General features: G+C 35.4%; 2 protein-coding genes across 2 annotated transcripts; one reads left to right on the top strand and one right to left on the bottom strand.

The window, feature by feature from the left end:
• The first annotated feature begins 7,801 nt into the window (after positions 1–7,801).
• Positions 7,802–8,746, top strand: LOC101832062 (olfactory receptor 4K3-like). Its single transcript, XM_005064530.3, has one exon. The coding sequence runs from the start codon at positions 7,805–7,807 to the stop codon at positions 8,744–8,746; it is 942 nt and encodes a 313-aa protein (XP_005064587.1). The 5' UTR covers positions 7,802–7,804.
• Positions 8,747–16,257: 7,511 nt separating this feature from the next.
• Positions 16,258–17,250, bottom strand: LOC101832319 (olfactory receptor 4F4). Its single transcript, XM_005064531.3, has one exon. The coding sequence runs from the start codon at positions 17,248–17,250 to the stop codon at positions 16,258–16,260; it is 993 nt and encodes a 330-aa protein (XP_005064588.2).
• Between the last annotated feature and the right edge of the window lie 2,549 nt (positions 17,251–19,799).

The raw sequence follows: 19,799 nt of genomic DNA, 5'->3' as shown, positions 1-19,799 counted from the left end.
GTGGGATCTAGATGCATTATGTGAAATCCACAAAAAAATCAATAAAAAGTTAAATTAGGAAAAAACATTTATTTTGATCATATATCCTTATATAAAAACTGTGTATGTATATGTACATATATGTATATATCTTATATTCAAATTGCTTTATTGTAATAATGTAGATAACTCCTCTTTAAAATATGCAATTTAATATGTATTGAAACATGCATTTAAATATGAAAAATTCATATGAAATAGGTGAAAAATAAAATTTAACAAAATTAATAATTGTTTTATAGCCCAGATCATTGTGTAACATGTTATTATATACTTTACATATTTTAGGGAGATGAATAATTGATGCTCACTGAAAGTATAATGTCACACTCATCCAAGGCTGACAATCAAAGAATAGCTATGCTGACATGCTTATGTAATTTATTCTGCTCTTTAAAACAACAAAGATATTTGCTATGCAAGTGACAGTCTGAGATCAACTCCTAGAAAACTGGAAAAGGTAGAAGAGAATTGACAGAATGAACTCTGATCTACATACATGTGCATATATTTATGCACATATGCATACATACTATGCCAAAAATTCACATGCACACAAACACAATAAGCATAGGTAAATAATTAAAAAATATACTGAGTTCTGAATAACTTGCCAGCCAATTCAAACATAGCAAAATCTCATACAAGCATAGAATACACTGGAGTACATTAGTTATGTGACCAAGACTTGGAAAAGATTTGCCATACGTTAGGGAATTATGTTCACAACATGGGTTTGGTTCTAGTGATAGCTCACACTTTTAGCAAATGGTCTCATAACTATAATTTTAAAATTTAAATTTAAAACAAACTTGCTTCACATGTCAATCCCAGCTCCTCTCCCTCCCTTCCTTCTCTGTCCCCCATCAATCCCTCCAAATCCCCACCACATCCCCCCTCTGCTCCTCAGGGAGGGTGAGCCCCTCCATGGGGGATCTCCAAAGTCTGTTATATCATCCTGGGCAGGGCCTACTCTCTCCCTCATGTATCCAGGCTGACAGAGCATCCCTCCATGTGGAATAGGCTCCTAAATTCCATTTGTATGCCAGGGATAAATACTGATCTACTACTTAGGCCCCATAGAATGCTGATGCCTTCTCACTGATACCCACGCTCAGCGGGTCTGGATCAGTCCCATGTTAGCCTCTCAGTCATCAGTCTGGGGGTTCCTGAGCTCCACCTTGTTCAGGTCAGCTGTTTCTGTGGGTTTCACCAGCCAGGTTGATCCCTTTACTCATCACTCCTTCCTCTCTGCTACTGGTTTCCAGGAGTTCTGTTCAATGTTTAGCTGTGGATGTCTTCCTCTGCTTCCATCAGCTACTAGGTGAAGGCTCTAGGATGGCATAAAAGGTAGCCATCAATCTCATTATCGAGGGAGGGTACTTAAGGTAGCCTCAACACTATTGCCAGTTGGTGTCATCCTTGTAGATCTCTGAAAATCTCACTAGTGACAGATCTCTCCTCAAACTTATAATGGCTCCCTCTATTATGGTGTCTCTCATCCTGATCTCCTTCCCCTGACTTAACATTTCTGCTCCCTCATGTCCTCCTCTCCCCTCTTCTCCTCTTCTCTTTCTCCCAGCTCCCTCTTTCCTCTCCTCCCCCCATGCTGCCAGTCAGCTCAGGATATCCTGTCCATTTCCCTTCTCCAGGATTCCATACATATCTCTCTTAAGGTCCTCCCTGTTTCCCAGACTCTCTGGCAGTGGGATGGTAGGCTGGCAAGCCCCTGCTCCATGTGTAAAACCCATATATGAGTGAGTACATGCCGTGTTTGTCTTTTTGTGACTGGGTTAACTCACTCAGGATGGTTTCTTCTAGTGCCATCCATTTGCCTGTGAATTTCAAGATTCCATTGTTTTTTTTCAGCTGAGTAGTACTCCATTGTGTAAATGTACCACATTTACTTCATCCACTCTTCAGTTTAAGGGCATTTAGGTTGCTTCCAGGTTCTGACTATTACAAATAATGCTGCTATGAACATAGTTGAATAGATGTCCTTATTGTTTGAGTGTGAATCTTTTGGGTATATGCCTAAAAGTGGAATTTCTGGATTTTGTGGTATACCGATTTCCATTTTCCTGAGGAACCGTGATACTTAATGCAGAAATATTAAACTACACAAAATAGGTATGTCCTATATTATTTTATTGAAAGAGAAATCACTTACGTGAAAAGCCAAGAAAGCCGAGAACCAAAAGTGTGCAAGCTGCTCTCCAGGTCAAAACCTAAACCCAAAGAGAGTCTCCTCCCTCAGCTCTATTTTTCCCCTGTACATTCTACATACCTGTGATCACACCCACATGGGAGTTGTCAACACTACGGAAACGTAAAATCTCTCTCTACAGTTCCCCTTTTCATCTAAAGAAAAGATTTATACTTAAGACAAAACTAAATTGTGTCAGTATACAAATGTCTCAAACATATATAAAGCATATATACATAGATGATAAACAAATTATATACTACCTATATCCTATCCTAAGCATATCTATCCCATCTAAATCCTAACTTATCTGAAAGAGATGCCAAGTCTGAACACCTTCTTCCAATTACAACCCTAAATAATTGAAAATTAACACTAACAGGTGTAAACTATCCTGTAATATCAACAGTAGGGAAAGAGGTGCAGTATTCTCAAAATTACTTCCTGCTGAAATGGGACAACGATTTCATGGGATCCTGTAGGAAGAAAATGTTAGTGTAATGAAAGTCTCATTTACATTCAGTTTCTGTTGGTGGGAGATGCTTGATCAAAGTTCTTGACTGAAGTTCTAATGTTGATTGAAGCTCTTGTATGAGGCTGTGACAAGATTCTAGAAAATGCACCATGTCGGTTCATTGGTACTTGTCAGATGGAGTCGATGATGTGGGGCCCTATTTTCTTATGACGCTTTTGAAGATATTGCTCTTAGGAATTCCTTGTTCTCTGTAGAAAATACAAACATTAACGTTAACAGAGAAATTTTCATCTTTTATATGTATGCTTACCGGGAAAGGCAACAATAAGGAAGATGGTAAATGTGAGGGAAATTAGACTTTCATAGAAAGAACAGAGTATAAACAGTTGACAGTCCCTAGATTTTGTTTTCTTCTGTCTTACATCAATGGCTCCTTGATATGATACAGAAATTCTGAATTTCATTTTAACAACATGCTTAGATTTAGAGGAGAAGAACTCAATGGGTAGAGCATAAGACTCTCAATCTCAGGGTCGTGGGTTTGATGCCCACATTGGGTGCCATATGCAACATGTATTCTTCCTGCCAGCTGCCTGGGTCCTGCAGCTGTCTCAGCCCCTAAATAACACATGAAAACTATATTAATTATGAAGCTGTTTCACATTTGCTATGGTTTCTTAAGGGCTAGCACTGACGAAATTATTAACCAATAATTACTAATATATATTTATATAAGGACTTATCATTCTGAGGATGGCATCCTGACCCGTCCTTTCTTTCCTGGCATCCCATGGTGATGGTTCTCTTCACTACATTTCCCAGAATCCTCCTAGACTCCTAGTCCCACATATCTTGCTTCCCAATTGGCCTACAGTGCTTTATTCATCAACATATACACAGAAAGACTTCCCACATCAGATACTGATCTCCAAAGTGACCGTACAAGTAGGCCCTTCCATTTGTCGAGGAGTGTTCCCCTTTTTCCACATCCTGTCCAGCATAAATTGTCATTGGTATTTTTGATTTTAGCCATTCTGACAGGAGTAAGATGGTATCTAAGAGTTTTTTGATTTGCATTTCCCTGATGGCTAAGGATGTTGAGCATTTTCTTAAGTGTCCATCAGCCACTTTAGACTCCTCTAGTCACTTTGTTTATATTGACACAGTAATTGACTAGGCAGCAGCATGCTTATCCTTCATCATTATTGATGAAGTGAATAATTTTGAAAAGTTGACTAACATTATCAATGCTGGGCTGGCTAACAGAGCATTTTACTTGTCTCTCTTTCTATTTTCACAAATATGCAGCACTCAGTATCACTCTTAACAGTGAAATCCCTAAGAGATGCCCAAGATAATTATTTCCAAGGCTCTCATTTTGTTCAGAACACAGAACAAGTGACATAGTTTACCCATGGGACAATTTCAGCAAGTGGAGATTGGTCAGGCTGAAAAGAAGACTATTTCTATACAATGTGAATGTCTTCATAAGTACAGATCAGATGGGAAGAAAATCCGACCAAAGAGATAATTATGACTTTGGTAAGTCAGCTCTCTGATATTCTTCTGTTTAGGTAATTCTTAAAATATTTATAGTTTTCTGTTTTTACCAATACCCATTATGTGTTGGGTTGAGAATGGTTTATTTGTCTTTTTGTCATCTTGAAGGCCAATTAATGCATTTTTCATCTCTCATATTCCTTTCCTATTTATTTCTACTCAGAAGATCATTCTTTATCAGATAATCTATAAAGCAGTATAAAGCTACCATTATACAAATATTCCCTTCAACTTAACCAAGGTATTTTTAATTTAGAGTGAATAGTATATAAGAAAACTTTCATCATAGAAATAGGAAAAATGATAGCAAATTAAATGAGAATAGGCATAACATATGGTTACTATAGAACTCAAATTAAAACAATATGTAAGTGAATTATTCTAGGGAGAAGGAGAATAATCAGCTCCCAGATATGAGATCCTTAATTTGTTTTCAAATGTAGAGTGGAATCAACAGGTTATTGTGTATGTTTGTACATACAAATACATACACATGTATACAGGTAAGAATAATTACCAGAGAAAAAGAGGCTATTAATTTTATTGGTGGTATTGGAAGGGTTGATGGAGGCTAGTTGGGAGGCATTTTAGGGAGGAAAGGGAGGGAAAGAAGTTTTGTCATTTTATTTCATTTAAAAACTTATTTAAAAAGTAAAATAAATCTACACCCTGTAAAAACAAAACAGAATCACAAAAACCCAACAGCAACCAATCTGCTAGCAAGGAAAACTATTAGAAGCTTACTAAAATAAAACTCTTTAATTATTTATTACTTGATATCTATTAAATTCTATAAGTATGACTATATCCATAAATCTTCAAAGGAATATAAATATTGAGACTATTACAAAGTTCAGCAAATAGAAAAAACATTACACATAGAAGAAAATAGCTTGCTTCTAGACTCTAAAAAATATAATTCAGTTTGTTTCCCTTCATTATTGTTTGTTAATATAAAAGCCAACATTAGAACTGTGACACTTTAATAGAGTAATGTATATGCTATTCAGTCTTTTCAAATGCTAATAGGTCCTGGGTAAGATAAGAGAATGATGAAATAGTTATTATGCTTCTGAAAGGAAATTTGAAGTCAAATGTCTTTTATATCTTCTTATCTCATAACTACTTACTGCACAGATATGTGTGAACTTAGGAAAGTGGCAAGTATTTTAAAGAAAGGTCACATAAGTGCACATGTATTGTATAGCAAAGGTAATTGTTACCTGATCTATCTATCTATCTATCTATCTATCTATCTATCTATCTATCTATCTATCTATAATGTTTTATATGTGTGCTTATATACTTTACACAAAAACTCATTTGAACAACAAAATAATTGCCTATAACTTTAAGAACAATATTGTTTAAAAATACAGTAGGAAATATGATAGAAGGAGACAACTCATGTATCACTGTACTCTGGATACTAAAAAGACTTATTGATTCCTGTGTGTACATTTTCTTCTACATCTTTACTACATGTTACATTGAGTGTGTAATACTTTTTAAGCTATTGTAGTATCCGGAACCCTGTTAACTAATGTCTCATTCATCATCTAAAAGTAAAATATTCTGAATAACATCATTAAAAGAGTTTCAATGAATCATAGTCACCAGAATGTCTCACAAAGCAGGTGTAAGATATTTTACACCCATAGATGTATGATGCAGTAGTGTCATACATCTGTAATACTAGAGGAGGGAATTTAAAAGGTATTACTTGAGACTTGGTTCTACTTTGCAGCAGAGCTCAAAAAGATAGTCTGACAGCTCTGAAAAGAAATGTACTTGCTACCTTAGAAAGCAATTTCTTTCATGTGTGGCACAGTTCTATCGCGATTGCCTAAGCTTGTGCAGAACAAAGACAATGACACAAAACATGCAAAGGAGATAGGTGAAAGTCGAGGAAGACTCAACCCTACACACAAAAATAGACAATTAGAAAATGCTGAGAGCTGGGGAGAAATAGTCTTCCTCAGGAAGGAACACATCAATGAGTTATCTAATGCCACATGCTCACCCACTCCATATATATACAAGTAATATTATTTAGATTGAGCAGGTTACATTTTGGTATAAGCATTTTTCAGGTTGACCAGAAGCTGTCGTGTGAAAAATCAAAATTATCAAGAAATGTGTACTCATTTCTATATAATCAGTGTATTTTCCTTAGATATTTGATAAATCTTTGTAAGACTCATGTGTTTGTTTATCTGCTATCATGCTATAGCAGATGGATGTGGTACCTGATATCTTCAGAATTTTCTTGCTTTTCATCCTTACCCAACCTTTATGGGTCTTTGGAGAACAGGAATGTAAAATAGTTTAGATGATAGCATCAGGGATCTCATTGTTCACCTGCTGTAGTCCTTCTACCTAGAGATTCCAAAGACAAAGGATGATAAGCCCCACAAGTTGAGAACCACTAAATGGGGCAGAAAAAGAAGAATTATTGTCCAACATCCAGCTTGGGTGTTATCCACTAGATCAGTATAAGCATACCTGTCTGTGCTTTGAGGTGAATAACTGATGCTTGCTGAAAGTATGATGTCACACGCATCCAAGACAGATAGTCAAAGAACGGCTATGCTTACACGTTTATATAATTCATTCTTTTCTTTAAAACAACAAAGGTGATCAGTAGATAAGTGACATAATGAGAAAATACACTGTTGATAGATTTATGGTAGATAACATTATTTATGTCAAGAAACTACAATATTTCAACATCTAAAGATTCTCGATATCTGCTGATGCAAATTAAAAGCAACATTTTCTAGTGCTAAGACTGAATTAAATGTAACTTCGAGAGCTCAGGTTTGAATATGTAAATTCACTACTACAGATTTGCCATGTTATTTTGTTAAACAGTTAGTTGAATAAATACATTAAATGATATATGTTTGTTAATAAATAACTGTGAACATAGTTTAATATTTCTATCTGGTATTAGTGTATATCTCATATGGTACACTTCTCCACTGAGGTTTTCAAATTCTGTACTCCAGCATCTTAAGCTAAAACTTTTATTTATATCACAAATATTATTTTAATGATGTTCAATGAAATCATAATATATGATTCCAAAAACAGTATAATTTTTTCTGATCATTGAACTTCAATGCAATTTCTGAATTGAAACCTCATTTTATAAATGGAATATCATGATTACTAGTGACAAATTCAGACCATTTATTTAAGAAGCCACACATATTTTTTGGTATTCACATGGTTGTCCTGCTTCCTCACTGCACTTCTGCTGAGGAATTTCCTGGTGGAGTTTGTGGATAACAGTCACACCTAATGCTTCTCTTCATGGGGACCTGCTCTTGGCTCATTAGTTTTCACTTGGGCAGCAGTGTCCCTCATATTTGCCTTAGATTTCTGTTTACATTTATGCATTTATATTCAGGTAAGTTTCAAAGTGAGTATCAAGTTCTACAAAGGAAGCAGACTTCCGCATATGACAGTTGGTAATCTTTTTTTCTTTGCAGGTTACTTCTGAGGACACAATAAGTAAAATGGATGGAGGCAATCAGTCTGTGGTGTCAGAATTTATACTTTGCGGACTTGCCAACTCCAGGAACCTTCAGGTCTTACTCTTTGTGATGTTTTTGATACTTTATCTGCTCATTGTGTCTGGAAATATTGTCATCCTTGTTCTAATCACCACTGACCCCCATCTCCATTCTCCCATGTACTTCTTGTTGGCCAACCTGTCCTTTATTGATATGTGTCTTTCCTCAAACACTACTCCCAAGATGATCTCAGACTTTCTCAGAGAAAACAAGACCATTTCCTTTTCTTGCTGCATGTTCCAGGTCTTCTTTTCCCATTGCATTGCTGGAGGAGAGATGGTGTTGTTAGTTGTAATGGCTTATGACCGCTATGTGGCCATTTGCAAACCACTCCACTACTTCACCATTATGAACCTGAAAAGATGCATTGGGCTGGTGTTGATATCCTGGACCACTGGCTTCATACATGGTATAAGCTACTTGGCAGTGGTTGCACAGCTGCCTTTTTGTGGACCCAAGGAAATAGATAGTTTCTTCTGTGACATGCCATTGGTAATCAAGCTAGCCTGCATGGATTTCCATGATTTAAATACTTTAATGAATGCTGACTGTGGGGTTGTGGCTGTAACTTGCTTCATTCTGTTGCTCATTTCCTACACATATATCCTTATCACTGTTCGCCAGAGCTCTAAATCTGGTGCATCTAAGGCTCTGTCCACATGCAGTGCCCACATCACAGTGGTGATGATATTTTTTGTACCCTGTATCTTCATCTATGTGTGGCCACTCAATATCACCTGGTTGGACAAATTTTTTGCTGTTTTTTACTCTGTTTTTACACCTCTCCTAAACCCAGCCATTTATACACTGAGAAATAAAGAGATGAAAAATGCAATGAAAAGGTTCATAAACAACTTTCTGCATCCCAAAGGAACTTCCTTGTAGGCAGGCTTTACTTTCCCACTGACAGTTCACAAATAACTTACAGGGAGACTTCATTTTAATTATAAATGTTTTGCCAATAGCTCAGGCTTATTACTAACTAGCTCTTATAACTTAAGTTATAACTCAATTGCTAACAGTATACTGTCCAAAATGAACTAGTATGATGCAAAAAAGTGACTGCCAAACTTTGCCAAGACAAGGTAGGAAGTTGTTCAAAATGCTTTGTTTTCAGAAATGTTTGACAAATATATCAGGCCTATAAGCCAGAGTTGTTTGCCTTAACATTACAGAAGAACTTAGGGTAATAGTCCAGGAAGTCAGATGTCTGGTTGTTAGGTAACATTTCACCCTTCTGAGGTCTTTGACGGAGTTAAAGACTAAATAATTAGATAAAAAGTTTTCCTTAGCTATGATTAAAAGGTAAATTAGATATGAAACTGTAGGTTCACAAAGATAAGATAGATAACAGAATATTTTCTCTGATTTTGTAAGACTGGATACTGTAACTGTAATTCTTACTTGATAACTGTTTTGTTGTATATCATTTTACTATGTTGAAGTTAAAAATTTCCTTCTTTATTTAGAAGGGAAAATTCTGTGAAATAATCCTTCTGTACATTGTGTGAATTATGCTGTCATTGGTTTAATTAAGAAGCTGACTGGGCAATATCTCTACAGTTAAGGTTATGTAGAAAAACCAGACAAAAGACTCTGACAAGAAGAAGTAGGGAACCTGAGGAGTCACCAGCCAGATATGGAAAGGAAAGAGAAGGCACAAGATGAAAGTGAGGTAATGCCAGATTGCAGAATGTAGACTAATATGAATGGGTTAATTTAAGCTGCAATAACTAGTTAGTAATAGGCCTGAGCTATTGGCCAAACATTTATAATTAATAGGAATCTCCATGTCAGTTATTTGGCAACTGGCCCATGGGACAGAAAATTTGACCTAAATTTCCTAAAACCCAGAAATGTAAACTAATCATTTCAAATAATGAGACTGATTTATAAAATGAATTTAAAGTCAGGATGGCCAACATCATCATTTTTGCCTCATCACAACTATCTACCAAAACACTAATGGGGTGGGCAGAAAAAAATTAAGAAAAGATGAAAGAAAATGATAAACTTCAGAAGAAATAACAGTGAACCTTTCTTTGTGCTTTTTATTAGATAAATAATATGTCATTATAAAATGTATGAATAAAGATTAATTACATTTCTAATTTATCTCTATCTAGCTCGATCGTTTATACTTTAAACCATCATCTAATAGTATACAATACACTGAAATTTAATCTCTATGCAGACTGTGTCCATAAATCCACTGATTAACTATTTCAACTATTGTATTTAATTCAGTAGCTAACACACATGAGCCATTTAAAAAATATTTGGAAGTACACATATGCTGTTGTTGGTCTGTAAGGCTGCATATGTACCTAAAACAGCAAAGCTATTGTCCTTGCCCTTGTTTGCCCACAATAAATACATGGAAAGATGGTGTGGATGAATAGACAGCATACTTTGGTTGCAGGATACAGAGAAATCAATTTCAATTTAACTGGGGAACTTCCTCTTATTCAATAGCATTCATGTTGTCAACAGCTTCACAGGGCACAGTGGAAGAAAAACAATACTTCAATGTTCTTACCTACCTCTAAACACTGATGGGAAAATACAAACTCACTCAGTGTCATTATTCTGATGGGGTAGCCAACTGTATTTTGGATGCGTTTTCACATGACAGAATTTATTCCTGACACTGTAAAGCTGGTTAAACTCTGTAGTCATTTGAATATTAAGAGTTTCAGATTTTTAAAAAAAATTTTTTATTTAACTTTTTACACATGTTTAGGAGCTATGAGTTCTTGTCAGGCTAACTACCTTTATTTATTTATTTATTTATTTTATATATATATATTTTTATTCTTTTTTATTAATTTAGATAAGAAATAAGGTTGCTTCACAAGTCAGTTCCAGGTCCCTCTCCCTTTCCCTCCCCTCCTCCCGTGCCCTCCCCCCATCCCCCCCCCCCCGTTATCCCCTCGTTCCCCCAGGGAGGGTGAGGCCCTCCATGGGGGTGTCCATAGTCTGTCATTTCATATAGGGCAGGGCCTAGACCCTTCCCCAAGAGTTCAGGGTGAGAGTGCACCTCACATTGTTCTATGGGAGTCCAAAGTCCGTGTGTATACTTGGGATGGGTACTGATCTGCTGCCCAAGGCTCAATAGATTCCCTAGGCCTCCTCACTGACACCCAGATTCAGGGGGTCTTGATCAGTCCCATGCTGGATTCCCAGGCTGATGCCTGGGATTCAAGAGTTAACCTTTGTCTGGTCAGCTGTTTCTGGGGGTTAAACCAGCCCAGTCTTAATCCCTTTGATCATCAGTCCTCCCTCTCTGATACTGGCTTTCTTGAGTTCAGCTCAGTACTTAACCAGCCACTAAATGTAGTTTCTGTTTCCCAGACTGTCTGGTAAGTCAATTCTTAAACCCGGTAAGGGGCTCCATATATGGTGCTTGCTGGCTCAAGCCCACGGGCAGTGGCTGAGAGCCTCAACTGTGTATGCCATGGTCTGTCCAAGAGACTAGGACTACGAAACTATGTCTGGCTCCATGTTTGTGTGTTTGAAACTTTTAAAAACCACTTTGTCAGGTCCTATGAGGAAATATGTGCCCCTACATTGAATGCCATATGTAATTGGACTTTCCTTTCAATTGCCATGGTGAGCTCACAAATAATGATATCGAAACTTACCATTAATTACGAAAACTCAGCCTTAGCTTAGGTGTGTTGCACTAGCTCTTATAATTTTGGTTGTGAGCCTAGCCTTTAATGGCTGAGCCATCTCTCCAGCCCTCCACTAGCTCTTATAACTTATAACTTATAACTTATAACTTAAATTAACCCATATGGGTTAATTTAGCTACATTATATCATTTGGTTTTTATCTCTTCAATTTTGTGGGTCCAACTCATTTCACATCTTGACTGTGTTTCCTACAACCCATAACAGTGGTTAATGGTTTTTTAGTCTTCCAGTCTATACCACTTCTTCACAACTGCTTTTTTACTCCTTGAATTTGATAAAGATTCCAGACCATTTGTCCCTGTGACCATTCAGTTTCAATAATATGTTATTGAATCTCTCTAGTATTTTTGTACGTTTCTCTTTTGTACATATTTTCTATAGTAGATCATAAGAAAATATGAATTGAATAGGCTAATTAATATTTATATTTTATTTTCCTCACATGATATGAATCATGATCTATGTGTTCAAGTTGCCTGCTTATCTATCTCTTGTAAATTTTATTGAAAAACTCTTATCTCATAACTTTAGCTTATATTGTTTACTTTATACCATTAATTGACTTTCTAGTATCATGTTACAAATTTGAGTTATGAATTTGAATTTTCCTATTTGAACTATGTAATTACCTCTTCCCAAACGTAAAATATGAAAGGAAATATACTTGATTCTGTCTTCATTTTTAATAATCACATTATAGAATATTTTGGTTTCATTATATTTATTGCAGAACCCAAGAAATTTCAGAATATTTAAGCTTACTAGTTCCATCACAGGAACGGAAAATGTCATTTTTAAATTTGTTATCTTTTTAATATGTATTTATTTTTATTTGTTTTTTTTTTTGGTTTTTGCGACAGGGTTTCTGTGTATGTAGCTTTGGAGCTTGTCCTGGAACTCGCTCTGTAGACCAGGCTGGCCTCAAACTCATGGAGATTCACTTCCCTCTGCCTTCCAAGTTCTGGGATTAAAGATGTTAGCCACCACCTCCCAGCTGTTTTTGTTTTGTTTGAGATAGGGTCTCCCTGTACAGTCTTGGATGTTCTGGAACTTGCTCAGTAGATCAAGTTGGCCTCAAATTCACAGATATCTACCGGCTGTGCCTTCCGAATGGAGTAATGAGGTTAAAGGTGTGTGCCACCACTACCTAGCTTTTGTTGTTTTATTTTGAAAATCATTTTGTGCATATTTTATGTACTAATGCTTCAACTTAGGCTCATCATTCCCTCTCTGATCCTCACATTAATCATTTCTTGGTAAAGTATTCTATTTTTTTCAGCGTTATTTTAGTTTTACCATAGAAATTAGATTCCTTTAACTGTGATACAAAAATTGTTTGTATCTGTGCATAATAGTACATGTCTGCATTCAATTCATGAATTTGAGGCATCATGGGCAACATGATGAGTTATAGGCCAGTCTTGATTTCAGGGCATGATACTCTGTCACAAAGAGTAAAATACAGAAGTTACAGAATAATCTTGCATGTTTATACTGCAGACCTAGGATCAACTATTTACCTAAGAATTATAGATTTGTTTTAGCGACACACTTATGAACTACTTATATTTTTATTAAAACAAACAATTAACTGATACTCACAATTGAAATGAAAGAAAATTGATTTATTATTTTAGTGCTGAAAATTTTTACTATTAGTATTAATATTGTTCAATCATTTGCCATTTGATGTGATGTTTCAATTTTTTTTAGTCTCATGGCTGATTGTTTTGTACTTTAGATAAGATTGCTCTTTGATAGAAGTAAAATACATTACTGATTAGTTACATGTTATTTTTCAGCCACTGCCATTTTAGTTGCTCCATTTATGTTCTCATCAAGAGTATAATTAGCAATTTTTCTTTCTCTATGTCTCCATCCATAGACTGTACAACTAAATATTTAGATCATGTATCTCCTAGCCAGAGCTAATAATTAGGTATAATTTTAACATGCATGTATTTTACCATAAAACAACTTTATAATTTTTCTTGTAAGTATGGTTTTCATCTTACATATAAACTTTAAGATCATACCTTTTGCCCAACTTATATGAGATCATTGAGTTCATGGAAAGTTACATATATTAATATATATAGTACTGTCTGTTTTTTAATTAGTAAAGTTATTACTCTTTGAAATGAAAGTTATTCTCTCATTCATCTTCTTTTTATGTAATTCAGTATAACATTAAAATTAATTATGTATATTGGTATCAGAACACTTTACTTCTTTATGAATTATAATGATATCAGTTCAGTTAAAAAAGTCTATACAATTTGTAAACAGATTTATGGCTTGAGAAAATTAAGAAATTGTTCTCTTTTTAAACCTATACTGGTGTCCTCTATTGATGTGTTTCTTTTCTTGCTCTCCTCTATTCCTAACCCCACTCAATCTTCCTGATCCTTCATATTATCCTCCTCCCTCCACTTCTACCCTCCCCCCCCCCAAGCTCCCCATTTGTTCAGGGGCTCTTGTCCCTTTCAGCTTCACTGGGGGACCGTGTAAGTCTCTCTTATGGTCCTCTTTGTTTCCTAGCTTCTCTGGAGGTGTGAATTGTAGGCTGGTAATCCTTTTCTCTATGTCTAGAATCCATGTATGCAAAAGGATGACGTCCGATTAGGACTCTAAGCAATAGTGGAGAGGCTACCTTAAATGTCCTTTGCCTATAATGAGAATGATGACGACCTTAAATGCCATCCTAGAGCCTTCATCCAGTAGCTGATGGAAACAGAAGCAGAGATCCACAGCCAAGCACTGAGTCAAACTCCTGGAATCCAGTTTCAGAGAGGTAGTAGTGACAAACAAATAGGTCAAGACCCCGCTGGGAAAACCCACAGAAGCAGCTGACCTGAGCAAGTGGGAACTCATGGACCCTGTCTGACAGCTGGGAAAACAACATAGGACCAATCCAGGCTCAGTGAACGTGGGTGTCTTTTAGGAGCATAGGTGTCTCTGGGACCTCTGACAGTGGAACCAGGATGTATCCCTAGTCCACAAATGGACGTTACATTTTCCATACTCTTAGCCTAGATACACAGGGGAGGGCCTAAGCCCTGCCCCAAATGATTTGACAGATTTTGATAATCCCTCATGGAAGACATCTTTCTTGGGGAGTGGATGGGAGATGGGATGGTGGGCATCCATGGTGGGGCATGGGAGGATGGGAGGGGGAGATAACTGGAATTGATATGTAAAATAATATTGTTTCTCATTTAAATAAAATTTATATATACACAAAAGAAATTGTTCTCTGAAATGAAGACTAGATCCAATAACTCATGTTCCACATTATCCCAGTTAATCCACCAATTTATCAATAGCTCCTATATCTTACCATTGATTAGATAAGTCTTTTGATGTGATTTAATATTTGTGAATATTTGTACTATTTTTTCAGGTGAGTAGGCATAATTTCAAGGCTGTTATTATCTTAACTTCCATTTCTATTCATTCATTCATTCAGATTACAAATCATTCACCTGTGTTGCTTTTCCTCACAATATGGGATGCTGAACTTTAGCTTGATTCCATGACAATCACTGGAATGGTAAAAGAGTTAACAGAATCATTCATTTTTGTTCTGATCTTTAGAATTTCTCACTAGGTTGGTAGGGTATGTACACATAAGTATGCCCACAAATATATACATTTTCACATAAATGTATACTTCCATTGCCTCTACATTGTTCCAGATTAATGTCTGCTAAGATAAGAATATGTAATGTCTCTGGAGTATGTTGCAAAAAATGTTTGAGAACTCCTAATTGTGCTAACATAGAGCAATATTGGTGTGGATATTATCGTACAACAAATTATTCACTGAGTGGTGAATATGTAACATGCTTGTATTACCTTATGTATCTGCATTATTTCATTACTTCTTGTAATAACTACATGTAATACATATCCTGATCTCCTTTTTATCTCTGTGAAAACAAAGCATTACAAAAGGTAAATAAATATCCATACTTCTATTTGTAAGGCTGAAGTAGAGTTGAACCTGCATCTTTTAACTTTACAATGGAAAATGAAAAGTACATATAAGTGATATAATTTGTGCCAACATGGTAAGATCCTGGAACATTCTTAATTATTTTTACTTATTTACAACCAGTTGTTGTATCACAGGTTTTCAAATAATTTGAGGGCAAACAATATTGGAGAGTTTGATCTTCCTGACAAACTTTTAATGGACTAATATATTATGGTTTCTTATAGTAACAGGACACAAATCATAGATGGTTAACAAGTGGGAATATTATTCATGTATCTCTATAGTGGGCATGGAAACCCTTATGACTGAATGCATTTTTAGTAAGGTAGTAGTAATTATTTTAGTATGTGTTTTGAAAAATGAACCAAATAAAATTTTCTTTAATATAAAATATTACAGCTTCTAACTTTTATTATCTCAAACCCCAGAGTATCTAAAAACTCTCAACAATACATAAAAATAACATAATGCCATCAATTGTTCTAAAATTAGTGAAATAGTGTTTTGAATTAGTCTTACTGATTTGGAAACTATATAAAATATAAGTTATGATCAAATAGAATAAATTGAGGCAATATGAAAAACTTTTGTCAAATACTAAGTTAGGCAAAAATGAAATGTTGAAGTCAATATAAGGTTTGCTGAATAATCTTATAACTTACTTCTCTTATTGTCCCAATCTCATGGCTACAAAAGTTCTAAGACTTTACTGAAAAGTTTAAATTCCATTGTCTCAGACGTCTCATTGCAATTTTCATCTCTGTGTTCCTCAATGTGTATATAATGGGGTTCAAGAGAGGAGTGACCACAGAATAAAACACAGCAAGGAATTTATCTAATGACTTGGTGGGAAAGGGCCAGGCATAAATGAAGATACAGGGTCCAAAAAACAAAAGAACTACTGTGATGTGAGCAGTCAGTGTGGACAGAGCCTTAGGTGATCTATCAGAAGGGCGGCGCTGGATGGTCATTAGAATGATAGTATAGGAAATGATGAGGAGAACGAAAGAACACACAGTGAGTATACCACTGTTGGCAAGGACCATGATGTCTAATCTATATGTGTCTGCACAGGCAAGTTTGATTACTCTAGGAAGGTCACAATAAAAGCTGTCAACCTTATTGGGACCACAAAAGGGTAAGTTCACTGCAAAGGCCAATTGGCTCACTGAGTGTAGGAAGCCAACTCCCCATGCAGCAACCACAATGCCAATACATACATTGCTACACATAATTGTAGTGTAGCGTAGAGGCTTACAAATTGCTACATATCTGTCAAAGCCCATGGCTATGAGGGTCACCAGCTCACTCCCACCAAAGAAGTGAAGGAGAAATATCTGTGCAAGGCAGCCCTTAAGAGAAATGACTTTGCGTTTTCTGAAAAAGTCAGCAATCATCTTGGGAGCTGTGACAGAGGACAGAGACAGATCTATGAAGGAGAGGTTGGCCAACAGGAAGTACATAGGAGAGTGGAGGTGGGAATCAGAAGTCACGGTTATGACAATAAGAAGGTTGCCAAACACAATTCCTACATAGAAAACAAAAAATAATGCAAACAGAAATATCTGAAGTTCTTGAGAATCAGACAGTCCAAGAAAAATGAATTCAGTCACCAGAGAGTGATTTGCTTCATTTGTTGATTCATTCCAGAAAATAGGGTCTGTACTTGCCTTGGAGAAGACAATGAACATAAGTTAGAGTAGTTATATGAAAATTCTATTTTTGGCTCATTCATTAGAGACTCGTTATGGTCAATTGCACAAAAGTACCTAAGCTAAAAAATCATAATTCCTGATTTATACTACATTGCATCCTTGGTTATCCTGTTCTTCAGGTCACCAAGGCTCCCATGTCTGCATGGTTCTAGCCTCCATTCTCACACAATGGTACTACTGTCTGTGCTGTTCTCTCTGACTTTACTTTCATCCTAGACTGAATTCACTTTCCTCTGAAAGTCAAAACACTGTGATGTATAGAACATTCCTTGCATTTTGTATGTTAAATTGCTTAGGATAAAAAGAAATTTACAAGAATGTAACAGTAGAAAAGACAAAAATAAGTAAAATATTATTTAAAAGATTATGTTACAAGCAGACATGTATAACATAGAAGATAGATGGATATCATGAGTAATGTCTTATGGGAGAAATGAAGATAAGGAGATATGTGTCTTAAATTCCATGGGATAATTCTGATATTTCTTATTTGCTTAGAGATTTATTTCTCACAACAAATTGTGCTTAGAAATTACATTTATCTTTGTATTCTTCCAGGCCTTTAAAAAAACCCTGAATAGTTATAAATCAAACTACTGTTTATAATGTTCTATGAAAATTAGTGACTCTACTTTTCCCAAAACATATGGACAGATCTACTCATAAAGTAATTCATGAAACTTCTTTCAGTTCGTATCTTCCTTATTCAGTAAAACAAAATCATCCTAACACAGATAATACTCAAAACTGGTTTCCTTTTGGGAGATAAAGCATGGTGTGACTAGTTCATTAAAGCCTTTCTTTAGAACAATGTTAAGCAAATTCAAGATGGTTTCACTGATAGAAAAGGAAAAATTCCATGAAAAACATGCTATGTATAAAGATGGTTCAAGGTTTCTCACATGCAGAACTCCAAAATCTAATATAATACAAAATAAGAATTTAAGAATGGCATCTTTTAGCAAAAAGAAACTTTGAGCTCACTTTGCGTCATAGCTTCAGAATTTATATTGCCAAGAGGAGAATGGTTAAATAGAATGTTCATCTAGGTCCTTGTACCAGTTCATTTGTGACTCTTAAAAATTGAAGAAGTTTTAGAAGAATGTAATAATTTTATTATTAAATTTACTGAAGGGATACTACTGCATATTAAACACTACTTATGATAATCAAGGGCCATGAGTGAATAAAGATAAGATACTTTCATCCCATGCACTTTGAATTCAATCGTTAAAATGTGTGGTTTTCATAAACAACTTTACCTTGACTTTTTTTTTCTTTTAAAGAAAACATTTTTGTACTCATCAGGATGGGAATCAGCGCTTTGGGTTTAAGTACAGATCCACTGCTTGGTCCTGGATATATTTAGAAAAAATTGTGGGCCTTCATTTATCTGTCTTCAAAGTAGTTCAGCCCAATCAATAATACTTAGGATTTCTACAGTTCTAACATATTGCAAATACTATGTGAAAGAAATGTACAAAACTAAGTTTCACTGTGATTGTATAAAATACAATAATAAAAACAAACAAACAACCCCACAGAGAGACAGAGAGAGAGAGAGAGAGAGAGAGAGAGAGAGAGAGAGAGAGAGAGAGAGAGAGAGAGAAAAGGAAAATGCTAGATTTTGAGGGACAGAGGAGTTGTATAATATCACTAAATAATGCAAGGAATATGCTAAGTAAAATTAGTTTTAGGAGGCAATCATTATTGCTGTTAGAACACTTCTAACAAGAGTTATTCTTTTAAAATTAACTCATGTTAATTATTGTAATTAATTAAAGCAACCCCTTTAGGCTTTTTCATTTGTTTCTGAAGAAAAAAAGCTTAATTGAATTCTTAATAATGAATTTCAACTGAGAGAAGCATTCAAATGCCAATAGATCTCTAACCTGTAGTTGTTTTTGATGAAATTCAATTTTGTCATTGTACCTACCTCTTGCATAACTAGAAGAGACAACAGTAATTTTAAGAGAAAGAATAGTACAGAAGCTGTGTCATATATTCTTTTGAAGCATTAACATTTCTGGGAGATTGGATTTTATGTGAATTGTCCTGCTGAGGAAACTGGCTGGCTAATGAGAAGCATCATGTAGTAATCAGAAGTCCTTGGAGGATCCAGAAATAGGCTGAGTTTGACTAGAGAGAGTGACTCTTCTAGTGTCACAGTTTCCCTCTGCCATTGGAGGAAACATGGTTTATTATTGAGTTAGGTGACATTAATATTACCTCAATTAGTTCGATTATTAGATAATACTAACAACAACTCACTCAATATAAGTGTGATTGCCAAAAAACAAAATTAATAAAGTAAAAGTCAGAAATTAAAATCTAGATGTATTAATCAGGCCATGAATGGTAGTTTTCAAAATTTATAAGAGAATTGCTTATGGCATTGATGTCCATTATGTGGAGGACATATAAGAAATTCCCTGACTAATGTTAAAGTCTCAGTGATTATCAATTTCTTTTAATTTGCAGCATTAATTATCACAAAGATGTTAAAATAAGCTGAGATAAAAACT

Source organism: Mesocricetus auratus, unplaced genomic scaffold (assembly GCF_017639785.1).
Source record: "Mesocricetus auratus isolate SY011 unplaced genomic scaffold, BCM_Maur_2.0 Super-Scaffold_100004, whole genome shotgun sequence".
Lineage (NCBI taxonomy): Eukaryota > Metazoa > Chordata > Mammalia > Rodentia > Cricetidae > Mesocricetus > Mesocricetus auratus.
Note: the sequence above shows the minus strand (reverse complement) of the source record. Positions and strands in the feature narration are given on the sequence as shown.